Raw genomic sequence first — 17,508 nt, 5'->3', positions numbered from 1 at the left:
TCACCTAAAATCAGGTCTCAACCCATAAACAGGTGTGAGTGAAAGTGATGTCCAGTCAAAATGTCCTCATTTCCTGTTGTATACATATATACATATGTTTTTTTGTTTACAAACCACACACACACACACACACACACACACTGCAGTGCACACACACGTAATTGGCAGAGGAAGAATATGTATGGGTGGGGTGCATGAGTTGTCTATCTAACACAGTTGGGACAGATGTGGGTCAGAACTGCCCACGTCCGTAGAGCAGTGAAAGTGTTCAAGCAGCATAATGTAATATTAATGGCTCAGAGTTGTGCGGGAATCCTGGTTAAACGGAGGCGATTGACGCGCAAGTGTTGAGGCAGCCGCATGTGAGTTTTCCAGCCTCAGTCATTTTGGCAGCAGCAGCACGATGCGAAGAGAGGGAGACAGACACGGAGCTGTGGAAGCAGAGGAGCCTCTGCTGGAGATGTCGACGGAGGAGAGGAATCCCTGCAACCGCCGCTGCACAGCGAACATGGACTAATCCTGCCTGGCGAGCGAGTGCGGGCAGATTTTACCTCTCCGTTTTCTCCCTTTTCTTTCTTTCTTTTATTCATTTATTATTATATACAGTGTAGTGGACCAGGATGCCGTGTGGGCGATGCTGCCACAAGGGATACATTGTGATTTCGCAGAGATGTTAAAGCAGCCGTTGCTTGCATAAATTAAAAATAAGAAATTAGAAAAAATCGGAGTCGAAAGGGATCTAACAAGAGGACATCGCCACCTGTTACGAGGATTTCAGGTAAACCTCACGGCACAGCTACCTCTTTTACATTTACACTTCATCAGAACACACAACAGTGCGTTTGACGGACGCTGGGAGTTCATTATGGTGCAAAACAGCCATGAAACCAAACATTCACATCATATAGTGTACTTTTTTCCCCCTCATTTCCTTTAAAGCTGCGCACCAGGATTTATGTACCAGTCGCGCGCACGCACACACACACACACACACAATGAAAAGCGTCGCATCATCATCATCATCATCTGTTAGTCACGTTTGAACTGATGCACTGTGATGGTCAGTGTGATTATGACGGGCCTCATCATGAACCGCGGCTGATTATTGTCTGATTTGCAGGCTTTAAGCTGAACATGGGTTTGCAGAAAGCTTTTCGCATTTACCTCAGTGCAGACACACACACACACACACACGCACACACAAGCCGCAGTTCCTCCGGTCAGTGCAGTGCATCTTTTCATCCTCAGTGCTCTTCAGCAGCGTCTAAGTACTCTCTCCCTGCACCGCCTGCCAATGACAATAAACAAAAAAACAAAACAACAACCCTACTTTTATTTTTAAGAATGGCTCACTCTACTTTTGTGCGTGTGCCTGATATCACTGCAAATAACAACATTCAGCCCAATACCAGGTGTTAATAAAGAACACAGCTGTACTGATGCCATAAACTGGCCATTTGAAAAAAAACATAAACTTTCAGCTGTGTAACAATTTATCAGCTCCCATAAAAGAAGAAGATATAAACAGGTTACAACATGACTCAGTTAAAGTCTCACCACTGCTTTGTATTTAAAGTTGTTTTCTATGACACATAAAATAGCCACGATAAAGCGTAATATGTGCTGATATCACAACTTTGATATCATCTGCAGTGGTGCTGACATGCAGCCCTCACAGCATGTGTTTAGTAACATGTATATGTGATATTAAGGAGGTTAAGGACCAGCATCAGATACGGAGCATCATATCAGCTCGTCCCGTTTAAATATGTATTTTACATTTTCCTGCTCAAACGTCAAACAGATCGCTCCTTATAGTGCTGCATCCATCTCCAGCTTCTTTCTTTAAAAAAGAAAAATCATCAACGCCTGCAAAAAAAGAGCATTTCAGCACAGCCTGCTGCTGATGCTGCTTGTCCACTGTGTTTTATTATCCTGAATACTCTTTCATGAAATCTGTGTTACTTCTCCTTCTGGTGTGGCAGGGAGCCTTTAAGGCAAACTCGTTTTTCTCTCTCTCTCTCTCTCTCTCTCTCATTATAGGCTGCAAGGTGACAGACAATCAGTGCAGTTTTTGTGCAAGAAACCCACTGAGGTGTAGAAATCAGAGTCCTTAACACTGATTTCAGGTTTGTAAACCCGGCGTGAGACGCTGTCTGCTCGTGCAGGCATGTTGAGCTGAGCTGAGTGCGTCCATTTGCTGGTCATAGGTCAGGAGCAATCCGTTTGATGTACTGGAGGTCTCACTCCGTACAGAGGCAGAGACGTTGACATGTCATTGATGATTTTATGCCCAAGCTCACATAACCTCCCCACACCCCACTCCTGCACGTGTCTTAAATCAAACAGCAGTTTGGCCAAATGACAGAAGGCAGAAAACCAGGTCTGAGTTAAAGGGTTTCTGTATTTTGAACCCCTCATGTTGTGTTCTAGTCCAGCTCTGCTTATAGAGGGAGCGTTGCCTTCAAAGTTTTACCGCCGTGACCTTAAGTGTACCGCCATCAATCACGCACTCCCAACAGAGAGTTCCTCCACACTTTATTTTCCCCACTTAGATAATCAATAAGCTCCTGTTTCTCTTGCTGCTACTCAGTCCCACTGGGTCATTTAAAAAGCACGTCTTGCTAAATACTTCAAAATACACAACAGGGATGAGCTGTCCTAAAGCATCACTGGAAGCATTGCGTGTATACATCAGCATCAATTATTAATGCTCACACATTCAAAGTGGTAAACTCCCCCAGCATCACACGGCGTGATGTGATACTGTATGTAGTCGAGCAATTCTGAATAATCAAGGGTTGTAGCTGCAGTATGTGTTCAAAAGAAAAGAGTTTGGTTCGTGGGAATAGAGCAATCCTTTTAATGGTTTCCTGCAGCGACTGTTGTGGCTAAAGGGCAGCTGAGAAAGCCTATGGCGTGTCACCGTTAGCCTGGACATCTCCATTACAATCTTGCTTCAGAGTCCGGCAGCACTAGAGAAAAACGTATCCGCGCCTGATGTTTCTGTGGAGCTTTTATATCAAGTGTTTGGTCGACCATCCATACAAGCGGCTCCAGATGTTTGATACACAGAGAGAAAAGCCATATGCTTTTATTGCAGTTTGATGTATGTGCAGCACAAATAAGAGAAGTGTGGCTGTTTCTCTGAGAGGAAGAGAGAGCGAGCGAGCGAGAGTGCTGGAGAGAAATATATATCAGGGTTCTGTCAGTGTCATGCAACAAGAAAACCATTAGTCTGTCTTAGCAGAGACTGATGGCTAATGAAGCGAATGCACACCAAACTCTTGTGGCGGGGAACACAGAAGACACGACTCTCATTTATATGCGCCTCGTATACCAGCCCATCTGATTTAGAGGTTCAGGGCTGCAACACAAACAAATGCATTGAGGGCCACACATGATGGTGATGACTGCCCTTAGGAAAGCAATAAGAGCTTCGATCATATGCAAAGATTTATGATAGGAAGCATGTTGCTTTACATACAAGTCACAGAACCCCTCAGAGATAGCATCTCTAGCTGTGACACCGGGTTTCTGTTGAGAGGAAGAGTTTCCTGTATGCTTTATAATGTGTAAGTAGCTCAAGACTGGACAATTTTGGGTCACACTTGATTAATGTGGATACTCTGCCTATGCGTTAAACAGTGGTTCTCACTGACAGCACACTGTATTTGCAGCTCAGCCTCATTCGCTGTATAACTGCGTTATTTGGTCGCTGTAGAGAATTTGCTATTGACTGAACAACAACCATAACACATTTTCACTCAAAATACTAAAAAAAAAAAAAACATTTCTGTTCACTGACTTGTTTCTGAGTTGACAATTAAATTGTGTAGGATACAGATTTGAGGCTCTATGTTGTAAGGCTGGAATCAAAATCACTATTTATAACAATGCAATAGCAAATTGCAAAGGCTGCAGATTAGGATATAAGTTATAGAGCAGTTATCTGATCTGGGGGTTATACTTAATTGGTAAATGTTTTCTACCCGTTTAATCCATTTTCAGTGTCAGAGATAGTTTACAGCAAGGACGTATCATAGTCTCACTGGGATTGTTTCATGTTGGATTATTTCTTCAACGAACGCAGTCATAATCATTTGAATATCAAATCAAATTTGGAAGTTCTCACCTCTGCATTAGAATATAGTCATAATTCCGATGTTTTGTTTTGAATGTTAGTTAAAAAAAAAGAAAAAAATGAAAGACTACCGATTTACCTATCAAAAATATCAACGATTAAAATAGTCACTATAGCTGCAAGTCATGCACAGTTACTAGGTCATAAAATAAACTTACAATCTTAACCTTTAAAGGATTTTTTTTTAAGAACCTTCTTTATTAAGACAGTTTCATGTCTCACAGGTGTAGTTGGTAAATGATATGAATCGAGAGGTAGCGTGTGTGCGAGCAGATGTGCGGCTTCATTTTAGTTTCGCCCCGCCTCCAGCACAATGTGGAGCTTTTTATTCCTTTCATGTACTCGACACACAGCATGGGGCCATTTTCAGGCCTCAAGTCTTCTTCTGAGGGGATGCTCAGACCTCCTTGGTTACAATACAAAAGAAGAGACACCCTGTAAAGTCTATATATGATAGGATTAATTCATACACTTGTATACAGTAGGCGCTAATTAGGAGAATGTTGTAATTCATGTGGGAACAAAGGTTGTGTGCTCATTTGCTGAGGCTAATTAAAGTGCTAATATGAGATAACACAGCCAGAGGGAATGCACCATAATGTCATATATAAAATAATATTGATTGAAATCTAATTGATAAACCTGGCAGCAGTGACTATGCCATTTCTTCTAGCGGCAGTTCATCATGTCTATTTTTGCTACAAATAAGTTTATGAAATGATTTAAGTCGACACCCAGCTGATATCTGTTTGCTCCCTATTGCCAGAAAACATACATCATCGTCAAGAGGGTCAGAGGCTCTGTCTATAAATGTGTCCATCACTAATTTACTCCTCCTCCTCCTCCTCCTATCATTCATGAGCACCATGTTACTGGGGCTGCAGGTATTGGCTTATGAGAGACATGGGTTGTTTTGGTTTTTTTGACAAAAGGTGCAGAAAGAATTGAAAAGATGACGAGCTGCTCCCTCTATTTTGCCAGAGTGATCGATCTTGAGAATAATCTAAAGGAAAAGGAGGAGAAGTGGCACCTCCTGCGGTGCACAAACAGGCTCTGTTGGATACTAGCTGTGCTCTGTAAATACACAACTGTTCAAACAGCTGCCTCACTGCAGGAGTAAGACTGGGGGCTGGAGGTTCAGTTTATTAATGTGTCACAAACTGTCAGGCGGAGAGGAACCTGCACACCACACAGATTTAAGCAGACGATTTAATGTGCTCAAACTTGTGCCGTGTGTTTAATGGTTTATGGTTGAAAGTGAAGTTTTTTTTGGAGAAATATACCAATTATTTTTTTTAAGTTTTGCTCTTAGTGGTCCTAAGGTACAGGAGACGCGTTTTTAGCTTGACATGCCCATGCAACCACGAGCCGCAGCCTTTTCCTTGAACACTAGAATTTCCACATTCAAAAATAAATGGATTGGTCTTGCAGAGAGAGACAGGTGCATTACAACACCGAGGTGTTTAGAGCCGCTTGGCAGCAGTTTAAAACTGCATGGCTGCACACCTGAGAACATCAAAGTTCCAATCCAACCACACACACACACACACACATTATAAAGCATAGGTACCTCAGTTACCTCCCGACCAGGAGGTGGAAGTGTCAAACACACTGCAATGCACGACCACCTCCTACACAAATTACATTACTGAACTCCTAATAATTCATAATATACACTAAGTTAAAAGAGAGTGCAATCCTCTGCTCACCCCTCCCTTTCACCAAGAACTTCAGTGGCTTTCACATACCAGACATGATGTAAACACGTATTTGCCGGTTTATGCATTGAGTTTATGTTATGTTTTTCTTCTTCTTGCATGATGAGCTACAGAAACAAGATGGCGGTGCAAGATGGTGGCCTTTCGAAAAACAATGTACACACAAAAGGCTTATTTTGAGGCTATAAAAAGCAAATAAGATTTATGTCAAAGCAATTACACAATTATACAAACATATTTATGACTAATGTATTCCCTGTCAACCATAAAGCCGTCCTAAATGGTACACACTGGGCCTTTAATGCTAAACAAACTCTTTTCCAAAGTCAGGATTTGTCGCATTCTTTTTCGCATCATAGTAAATGTATGACTGTAGGGTTATTGAATGATACGAGCAAGAAGCTTCATGCTGCTTTGTGCTGACATTTGGAGATGACACCCTGAGCTCACGTAGCATTTTTTGATACCTTGGACAAACTCAGCTGAAATAAATGTCTCTAATGGGGAAGATTGTGATAAGTGATTATGAAATAACTTAACTTATGAAGGAGGAATTATAAAAACTAATCATGATTATTACTCTGTTGTGTTGCGTTCAAAAGACATGACCACGATCTTATTTTAGCAGCAGTAATTTCATTACGTTTCCTAACATGAGCTGGGCAGACGCGGTGAAATTGTGTTAGTGTAATGCTGTTGATGCTTAGCCGGACTCTTTTGGGACGCTTTAATATTTGAGTAACATAATGTCTGCCATCATCGCTGGCCAAATTAAAAAGCTGCTCTCACAGGCACTCTATGTTCCAGGTCGCAGAACAAGTGAAACATACAGTAAGCGAAACCCATCTCAGTAAAAGTACATTTGCCGGAGCACTCTGCAGACAGCGGCTCCACCTGCACGCACAAATGGCAATTCATCATCCCGCATGGGTCGCAGCTGTCCTCAGGTCTAAGAGATGGAGATGTCAAGTTACGATCTCCGCATCATCCAGGCAGTCTCGCTCTACTCCCCTCGCTCTGTTTCCTGCCATTGTGTCATAGACAAGAGAATTATTTGAGAAAAAAAAAAACATTGCTTGGCAGATTGGTAGTACTGAAAATATCTGATAGTGTGGTGGGAAAAGGAGTTATGCTGAGTCGGCATAAGAGGCACAAAAGGTTCAGTTTATTTAATCTTTGGATTCTCACATGGGGCTATCTGACAGGATGTTGAGGAGGGCACCATCTAAGACAAAGTACTCATCTCGGCGCCGCAGACACATTTTTCATGAGACCATGTGCACGCATTCATTTTTAAAGCAGCTCCACAAATGATGTCAGGATTTCTGTCACATCCATTAAACAGAGTTGGCTTGTCTCCGACAGCTCACAGTGTAGGCGCAGATGGAGACAAAAACTGTGAACGTGTTTTTCAAATTGAATTTCCACAGTCAATAAAACCTGAATAACAAAGCTCCGAGAAAAACAACACACGCACTGGCGTACGCTGAGGACGCGTTAAATAGTTTAAACTAACACGTGTGTTTTTGAGTACGAATAAATAAATAAATAAATCCGCGTCTGTCATCATCTGTATGCACTTTATTGCACTAAAGTCACAACTAAACAATAATTATTTTATTTACCACCAGTCCTGATTGTTGATTGCTTGTCAAGAAATGTAAAAATCCAGGTATTTTTCCTCATCAAATTGCTTGAATGTTTATCGACACTGCTGCAGACGACTTTTGTGTTTATTGAGCAGTCATTTCCTAGCAAAGTAGATGCGTGTGCATATCAAATTAGCAGCAAATTGAATGAAATGCACATTCAAATATTAGCTCAAACCGCCAAGCTGAAACAAAGGCCGCGTAAAAACATATAATTACAAGTGGACAAAATGTTTCAAACATCTCTCGCAGTCAAACCTCATCACAGACACACGCATCCAACTGCACCATTCAGACGAGTGAACCCTTTTCAACACAACAATAGAACATAAACATAAACTCAAGGAAGGAAGGACTATTGTGTTTCACTTGACTCAGATTGAGGCATGTGGCCCAATTCAAGAACTAAACCCAAATTTGTCAGAATGCTCATCAGACCATCAGATAAAAATTTGACTTGCATATTATTTTCATTCTTTAAAGAAAACTACTCTGAATCACTCACTCTTGTTTGGTTTCATCCACACACTACTCCATTTTCATAAACGTACATCACTTCTACTCCAGACACACTTGCTTTAAAAGTGGGGGTCTGTGTTTTTAGTCTGGACGAGTAGAAACACACACATCCACTCTCATTCCCTTCTAGATTGCTTCTTATTGGCCACAGCTCCACTATCAGCTGTTAAACATTTAATGAAGCCTTGTGGTAGTTCATGCAGGACACGGTGGTCACATGACCCAGCTGTAATCAGGTGACAGCAATCTATTTCTGACACTGCCACTCAAAGCCTGTCCATGTAAATAACACTCATTTGCTGCAACGCAGATGCTGCCTCACAGCATAGATCACAGTTTGACAGAATAAAATATAATCAAATGTTTGTCCAACTGCATTTAAATGTGTTAATGGTTAGAGTGTGTTGTTGTCAGTCTCATAAAAGTACTGAAATATTCTACTCAAGTAAAAGTACTGGTCTAGAAATGTACTCAAGTTAAAAAAAAGTAGCTTGTTTAAAACGTACGTGGAGTGAAAGTTACCTAGTTTAAAAAAAAAAGGCTGTGTCGTGCAAAAGGGAACATAAATCTCACATGAGTTGTTTTTTAATTAAAAGGCAAACCTTAACAAATGAAAGTGCTGACAAAATAAAATATGTAAACACATAATGTATCTGTCTCAATGCTAACCTTAATTAGTGCCAATTCACCTGTCCTCATCGTTCACTGCCAAAGTTTCCGGTGTGTAACCTTTTTTCATGTTATTACACATAGTGACAGATGTGATTTAAAATGGGGCCAAGTCGAGTATTTCTTAAAAAAACAGTTAAAAAGTAAAAGTAAAATTACAAATTCAAAAATGTCAACTATACAAAAAAACCTACTCAATTACAATAACGTGGACAAATGTAATTCATTACTTTCCACCCCTGACTTTTCACTATAGTTTCTCATTATTAGTAGCATTGTTTTTTTAAACTAAGCAAACAACTACAGACTAGAAAATCTCCTTCATGTTTACACACAATGCCCAGTGTACCTGAATGGTCAGGTGTGTCAGTATGGAAGCAGATTCCTTCGGACACAGTCTGTAGTTTTAAGGGAAAATGTAGTAGTATGGATGTGGCCTTTTTCTCCCTTACTCAAGGACATTTGCAAGCTTGATTAAGGCCACTGTGTAATCAAAAAGGCAATGATTTATGTATTAATTGCAGCTTGAAAGTTTTTTTTTTGTCCTGTGTAACAATGATCACAGTAGCAACACTGCAGCCCAACAAGAAGGTGGCATCAAGCCAACAATGCAAGCTAACGAGGTGGATTTCTCAAGGGTATGCTGTTGGAAATTTAATGAACACTTTAAAAAGCATAATTTGCGTCTGGCATACAGAAATCCAAGGAAAATAGAAGAATATGTGTTAATTGCATTTGCGCATTTGTGCATGAATCCACAGGTTTTTATTTATTTATTTATTTATTTGTTTGTGTGTCGGAGAGGATCCTCCGCCACACACTCTGAGACGGGATTGATAGTTTGAATCTTTCCCTTGTTTAGCAGCAGCTGGGTGTTTGGGAAATGGAGATGTGAATTATGTTTGATTCATCATCCCACATACATGCAGCAGTTATATTGACATCACACTTTTCTGTGTGGCTGGCAATTGTAGGCTACGTCTTTTCAGTCGTCGTCGCAAGCATTTTTGACAAACAATAATCAGTTATGTTTTTCAGCTTTTTTTAGAAGAAGATATTGATGATTTCTTTCTGTTTTTTTTTTTAAAGCATTTTTTTACAGCAGCTCTTCATCTGCAAGTGGGTTTTCTCTCAGTACGATGCCGTGGCCACATCCTCCTATTACTGCTGCACGGACACCGATTAGGAACCGCCAGCAGTGAAACCTCACTACATGATCGCCTCTTTCTGCTCTTCTGCTCCGGCTCCGCTGGGAAAAATCCAGCAACATCTACAGCCAGTGAGGAGACACACACACACACACACACACACACACACACACACACACACACACACACACACGTCGCCAAAGTCTGACAGCCATGATTCGGGTGGGCCCTCTGCTACAGCTCAGATCGAGGATCAACTCACTGCTCCATGGCTAGACCTCACCGTGCAAAGAGCTGGGGGCCTTTCTGCTGAGGTAAGTCTGCGAACTCCCTCTCCAGCACAGGTTTTTATAATTCAAGTGTGAGCCATTTTTACTCCGTACTTATTTGGTGGAGTCAAGTGGCAGTCATCTGATTAAAACTGAGTGGGACTGGTTTATGTAAATGAAGCTCTCTCACAACATTCATTAGAGACTACTTGTGCATCTGTCTTTCTAAAGTGAGTCAGATGATTTAAAAGAAGTACATGGTGTATTTTTTTAAACATCTCAGGTTATGGTCGGAGTTTTCTCCTGCTCTGAGAAAAACGGCAGAGAAACAGGCTCTTAAGGCCTTGCTGACACGGCTCCACGTAGTTCATTTCGGGGAGCATTGGATTTTATATTGAAACATTTATTAGGATACCTGGGTTTTCGCCTTTGCTAATGAATTATTCATTAATGCTTAATGGTCTCGCGTTTTCTCCGGAGATTGCTCAGTGGGCAGCATGTCAATGAAAAATCCACCTCTCTCAATTGTCGAAAGGACTCCAATGAAAACAGGCATCCGAGTAACACTGCTGGTTTCATTTGAATGCAGGTGTTCAGCAGATACCTCCACACTCTGACTCAGTCTTGTTTTTCTCCTTCGCAGTATTCCTCACTGCATAGTAGCACATGGATTTCAAGACTTCAAATGAAGAGGTTGGTAGAATTGAATCAATGTTACACTTTGAGCAGATGCTGACCATAATTATAGTCGCTGCCATGACTTTTCCAATCACCAGAAAGCAACATTAAGCACCGCAGTGTTTGTGATGAAAGTGTGTCGTTACCCTTTAATACAAAACATTGTTAGACCGGTGTAAATGATGCACTCACGCGCTGTAGCTATTTCTATTATTAAACTACTAGGAACCTTACTAGAATTAGGAACAGTGGGAGTTGGGTACCTTTGCTCAGAGGCGCCCTTGACCTGTTAGTATTCGATCCGGCAACCCTCCGGTTACAAGCCAAGTTCCCCTTTCACTCAGCCATGGACTGCCCAATTACAGCTTGAACAGAAATATGTCTTTAAAGATTTTTTTAGGCGCTTGCACACGATGGGGATATCAAAGCTGAGGAAAACTTCTTCTGAGCGCTGACTCGAAAAATCCACCTTAGTTTAGACACTGGTGGTGAATTCTGAAGCATGAAAAATGATGGATCAGATGAGACCATGAAACGCACGAACACATGAAAACAGAGCAAGATGACTAATGCAGAAAGAGACGATATGTTTTTAAAAAAAGATGGCCACGAGATAATTGGCTCATGATTCAGGTGCGTTGAAGCTTTTTGGGGACAGATAAGACCCGGCTGATAGAATCCCCTGAAAATGACAGCTAAGAACTGTGGGTGTGAGGAGATGAAAAGCTGGATGCATGAGAATTAAAGTATGAATGAAGCATGCAGTAAGGCAGTCTTCCTGCCAGAGCTTCATAATGTTAGTAGAAGGGCTGTGTATTTGCAAGAATCCTGCGATACGAAACATACCCTGATATGAGGATATATTGCAGTATTAGGATACTATAAATTTAGACAATATACAGTTTTCTTTAACCCTTTAACACCGAGCGTATCGCAGACGACACATATGCACACTTTGCATTACTGTAATTACGCGACGGTTTGTGTTATCGGAAAAATTCCAGCGTTTTCTGACTGCCTAAGAAGTTGCATGTCAACGCCAACGTGTGATCGTTCCAGTCGAGTTGGCTTGTTTTTGCACATTTGAGACAAGAACTCAAAATGTCTATTTTCCAATTTAACATTCAAAAGTGTTAATAACTGCCAGATATTGAATGATATTCTGGAAAAATGGGCTAAAGAACTTACTCACAGGACATTTTCTGGTCCTTTTATGGTTAAAATAAGCAGAAACATTTTGAGGCTAAGGTGTTAAAGGGTTAAGTGAGAGTCCAATGGCCAAAATCCTGCTGCTAACCAGCGGTCAGATTCTTAAATACAACACAAAACCACTGTCAGATATTATATTATTTTTTTTACACTAAAAAATGAAACATGCAATGACATAGAAACACAGGTAATGAGTTATTGTAGGTTCCCATTCGTCTATGCTCGCTTCTTTTTATGGCAGATCTTTGGAGATCCACTAAAATTCTCTCCCATGGCTTTTTCCTGGGGCACAGCAGCTTCCCACCATCTTCACTGTTTATGAACACAGCTGCTGAAGAGATATGGAGTTCCCTGACATATTGCGTGGTATACATGTTCCTTGGTATATAGACGTGTGTGTGTGTGTGTATATATATATATATATATATATATATATATATATATATATATATATATATATATATACACACACACACACACACACGTCTATGGAACAGCACAGCTTCCTGCCAAAATAGCTTCCTTTTAGTTCTGTGAGCTACACTTTACCAGGCTGCACCACATCTGCTGCACTGATACATCGCACACCCTCGTGTCTTCTCTCTCACATAGACTGTACTTAAGAATTCGGATGGAAGTAGTAGTTAGCCACCAGGGGGCGACTCTGTTGGTTGCAAAAAATGACTGGAAGTTAAATGGAAGTCGTTGTGGGAAATGAGTTTCTACTAGATTTTTAACGTCAGTAAACATTTTCCTAGATAAGATAAGATAGTCCTTTATTTGTCCCGCAGTGGGGAAATTTACAGCGTTACAGCAGCCAAGACAGGAAAGATAAAGATAATAAATGATAAACATGCGAAAAATGTACAATATATAAAGATATTAACACTAACGACTATACAAAAAATGAGTTAAAATAGAATGTGGAATTGTAGACAGTTTGCAGAATATGCACAGTATGGGCTTGATATTTACAGTATAAATAAACAAAGGTTGAACAAATGGTATAAGTATGAGTGTATTGCACTTATGTACATTTACAGTATATTGCACGTGGAAGAGTGAGGAGCCTGGTTATGTGTGGTCTACTGAGAGCAGTGCATGTGGAGTTAATCGTCTCACTTTCTAGTTTTAGTTCTTCCGTGATTTTGTGAATTTCTGGTTATGAAAACTGACGTGGCAGCTGTCAAATGTTGAATTGAGACATTACAAAGGGAGTCTGTTGCCCTTTGTGACGATAGAGTGAGGGCAGCTTGACTGTGATGAGGATCTCAGCAAAGTGGTTCATGGAAAACAGTTATAAAAAGTGTGGTGGTAAATAATAATAAAACAAGACATTTATAATGCTGGTCAAACACCATGAAGCAATATCTTCTACAGAAATAGTGTTCCTTTATACGGCACATCATACAATTCTATTAAATACACTTTTCTGTCAGTGCATTTCCATGCACAGTTATGATGAGCTATGATTGTAGCTTTCATTCATTCATTCATTTATTAAATGAAGTGTGTCCGCCTGCTCGCTGTGGTAGGTGGTGATTTGCCCCCTTTCAGCTTGATAGTGTTGGGTAATTTCTGGTTTAGATGGTGGCCAGTTGGAAACACGTCTGAGTGCCATTCCAAGTCTTCCTACTGTCCGTGATATTCCTTGCACTGGCAGAGCATTAACTCTGTCTCCTCGTCGGTCTCCAGGAGTAGTTGTCTTCTTCTCTGTCTTCTGTCCTTTCCATTATCTATTCAGTCAGACTGTTCACGTGGACTTTCATCATGTTTTAGTCAAACTAACATAATTCTCTAACGCCATGTAAATAAAGTGAACATTCCCCTCACTATTATACCCTTTCGTGGTATAACGCGCTGTTCTCATTTCACACAGTATCTCCTGCTGTTGGCAGTGTAACAGCAGTCGTGTGCAGGTAGTCAGATTGGAGACAGTGATTTGGATAATAATTGACGGCAGTGAGAGTAATGAAACATGAGTGTGAGACATGAGCGGTGAGGCTAATCATGCAAAGTGTTAATTATATACAACAGGTTAAAAAACACCCGAGCATGTGAAACACGGCCTGACCTGACTTTGTACAGTGACGGCACAACTGCCCTCATTTTGCTTGGTTAATGGTTTTCACGTGCACATTACGGTGAATAATGTGAATGAATCCTCGCTCCCGTCGCTCCATTTCTCACGCTGCAGCTGCAGCTGCGGGCACAAGCATATTGCTTTGCTTTACCTCATTACAGGTGAAAGATAATGTGCTCTGTAAACTGACTTTGATTCAAGTCCGACCCGCGGTTGAGACGCTCTCTGTGAGAAGAGCAGCAATGCAGCCGGCTGTCTTGTCAACTGATGGGTGTTGTATCCTAGGTGACAAGGATGCTGACACCAGTGTCTTTTTTCTATTAACAGTCTTGTCAGGTGAAGGGGCTCCTTTTTTTTTTTATTCAGGCCCTTTTTTAAGTCAAGGACAGAACGGGGATTGCAATTAGTCAGGGAGAGGGTGAAGGATATGCAAAATGTAAATTTATGCGGATTAGCATGTTTTTAATGGATCATTGGAAACACACACCCGGTCCTCACACCTGCTGTGGGTGAGGCAGGGAAATTCAACTGGAGAGAGTGAACTCGATTCTGCCCTCTTAATTTCACAGCTTCTTAATTTGTTGCCATGATCCGCCTTTAAATAAATGAGTTTGTTTTCTCCTCAGCATGGATTCATACTAAGTACACAACATTTTTTTAATGAATCATAGTCAAAGTAGTAGTGTTGTATTTTCCTTTTTGTCTAAATGTGTTTACTTCTCACAGTGCTTGAAATTGTTATTTGTTACAACATTAGCACTAACAAGCCAAATAGTAAAAAAAGTAATAACTGATATTGCCTAAACCCTGTATCCTAATTTCCATGTTCACCCTGCAACAAGTATTCTCAGTGACATTTCATTTCATGGCCAGTTAATTTAGTCATGGAGGGATGATGAATGAGATTTTCTCTCTGACTGTTCGCAGACAAAGACTGGGATTTATTTGATGCAAGAAGGTAATGAGGAGCCATTTAATATTCGACTGCACTTGGCCAAAGATATTCTGACCATTCAAGAACAAGATGTCATCTGCGTGTCAGGAGAACCTTTTTATTCAAGTGTAAGTAACGCGGCCTCACTCATCATTACTGAGCGCTCACGTACCGCGCGCCGCACTCGCACAATCAAGGTACGAAACACGTCCATATGTGAAGGTTACAGCACAAAGACACTGGGGTTTTCAACGCTAACGACACATTTGCATGAGTCGATGTATTCTGCGAAAGGTAAACGTGGTTATAAATAGAAATTCACCAACTGCTACAGAGAATGTGTAATGTTCATTTTCTAAACTTTGTTTACAAATTAATCTGATGAGCGTCAAATCCGTGTCCTTTCTGATGATGATCTTATTCATTTAGCAAAAAAAATAACCTTCAAAGACAAACGGACAAAGTGATTTTTGTCCTTTGAAAGATCATTTTCTAATTTACACAAAAGGGCGAAGACGTGGGTTAAACCACATAAGCACAACAGTACACTTGCTGGTGCAGACTTTACAGCATCGGTGAGTCGGTGAACACAGTGGGCAGAACTAAATCTGTGCCCGGGAAGCAATGGGCGCCTTGCTCAGGAGCACCCCAGCTCTTTGCCTTTTTCGGAATTTAACCAGCAACCTCCCTGTTACGAGCCAATTCCTTTTCTCTGCCCAAATCAAAAATTCCTGATACATACAATACAAGAAATTAAGTGAAAATTAAAAAAAATGACAGGATAAGAGGACGATGGAAACAACTAGTCAGATTATTACCAGTTATGATAAAACTTCTTTTTTCTAAATCCGCTCTGCCCCCATTTCCAGTTTTCTTTGGAAATGTAACAAAACAAATGTTTAAGTGGTTGTTGCCCGTGGCTCCAAAACTACAATGCTGTTTATATTATTACCTGATGGTAAACGTCGATGTTTTTTAAAATTTTAATACATTTAACAGGAATCGATGTGAGAATCCGACACATTCTTTTGGCGGAATTTCATTTTTCTGGTGTGAATTACACAAAATGAAACTTGGCATTTGCCCACCACATCTTTTCCAAGTTCAAGTTGTTTTTATTGCATACATATTTCAGTGGAGGTGAATAAAAAAAAGTATGATTTTTTTGCTTTCTGTGCATAAAGTACACCCACTAACAATTCGCAGAAAGAAATACACAGAATTATTACTCTCTACAGCCACTTTTGCACATACAAAAAATATCATCACTGCTACCTGTGCACCACAACTGGACACGTACACAGACATGTATACGTTTTTTTTTTGCATCATTCCATCAGTGCTACTTTTATTTTGCTGTGATTGAATCGAGAGAAGCCCTGTTGTCAGAGTCTCTGCAGGTTCAGTGGCAGCCTGAACTCATTTGTTCTCTCTAACTGAATCTCTTCCAGGAGAGGACTGTAACGATCAGGAGGCAGACGATTGGAGGGTTCGGTCTGAGCATCAAGGTAATTTAGATCGTAGCCGATTAGACCGCTCCTCCCAACTTCTTTAAATTAAGCCCGAACAAGTGTTATTGATTACTTTCTTGTAAAACTGCCATAACAGCATTAGTAGAGGGTTTCGCTGGAAATTGAGTTGCTCTCAAGTGTCTTTGTGTCTCTCCTCAGTGTTCGTGATACCTTTGTGATTCAGTTTGATTAAATGCTTCTCCTTAGGGTGGAGCAGAGCATAAAATCCCTGTCGTCATTTCCAAGATATCAAAAGAACAAAAAGGTATATATACATATATATACACACATTAGTGTATACTATCATTTTTTTACTGCCATTTATTTGGCTGTTTTGTTTTAGTTGGTTTTTTTACCAAAAGTGGTTTTCTGTTTCCAGCTGAACTCTCTGGACTGCTTTTTATCGGAGACGGTATCCTTCAGGTAAAATGTCACAATTTACATTAATGTCTGTTTTAGCCAGTTCTACACTGCAAAACAATCCACCGCTCTTTCAATAATTCATGTGCCACACGTTCACTAGAGTGTGTTGAATGGTCGTGTGTTTCCTATGGCGGTATCGCTATCCAGAATCATTCATCTGTCATTTGAATTTCACATGAATTTTGATGGGAAAAAAAATGAATGCTTTCCCTCATCTCATCTCCTATTTATGGCAGCTGTGTTTTTCTGTACGCCACTCATAAAGCCCAGGACACAATGGTCTAAGGGTCAATCGGCACAAAAGCAAGACAACCACCTGCGATGCTGCCCAGCAGAGGCATACACTCGCACACACTTAGCGACCACAGACCACACAACGTTCTGCACCTGCATGAAAAGAAATGATTTACTTTACCACCAGGTGGTAGTAGTCTGTTAGTTGCACATATAAAAAGGGGGACGTAGTCTTCCAGTTTGTTTATGTTATCACAAAGGCACACGCTTCAGTCCAAATTTAATAAGCAGACTTTAAAAGTGGGGGAAATAATTATTTG

At 40.6% G+C, this 17,508-nt stretch overlaps 1 protein-coding gene across 1 annotated transcript in view; it reads left to right on the top strand.

Annotated features, from left to right (window-relative positions):
* Positions 1-716: 716 nt before the first annotated feature.
* The window catches only part of sntg1 (syntrophin, gamma 1), a 37,465-nt gene continuing 20,673 nt past the window's right edge, over positions 717-17,508 (top strand). The window contains exons 1-8 of the mRNA XM_044045167.1: positions 717-778; positions 9,789-9,978; positions 10,088-10,161; positions 10,760-10,809; positions 15,014-15,148; positions 16,472-16,528; positions 16,739-16,796; positions 16,911-16,954. Of these exons, the coding sequence (XP_043901102.1) occupies positions 10,783-10,809; positions 15,014-15,148; positions 16,472-16,528; positions 16,739-16,796; positions 16,911-16,954 (321 nt within the window). The 5' untranslated portion in view covers positions 717-778; positions 9,789-9,978; positions 10,088-10,161; positions 10,760-10,782. The remainder of the gene's footprint in view (positions 779-9,788; positions 9,979-10,087; positions 10,162-10,759; positions 10,810-15,013; positions 15,149-16,471; positions 16,529-16,738; positions 16,797-16,910; positions 16,955-17,508) is intronic.

Source organism: Solea senegalensis, linkage group LG1 (assembly GCF_019176455.1).
Source record: "Solea senegalensis isolate Sse05_10M linkage group LG1, IFAPA_SoseM_1, whole genome shotgun sequence".
NCBI classification, from domain to species: Eukaryota; Metazoa; Chordata; class Actinopteri; order Pleuronectiformes; family Soleidae; genus Solea; species Solea senegalensis.
This window is presented reverse-complemented; position numbering and strand designations above follow the sequence as displayed.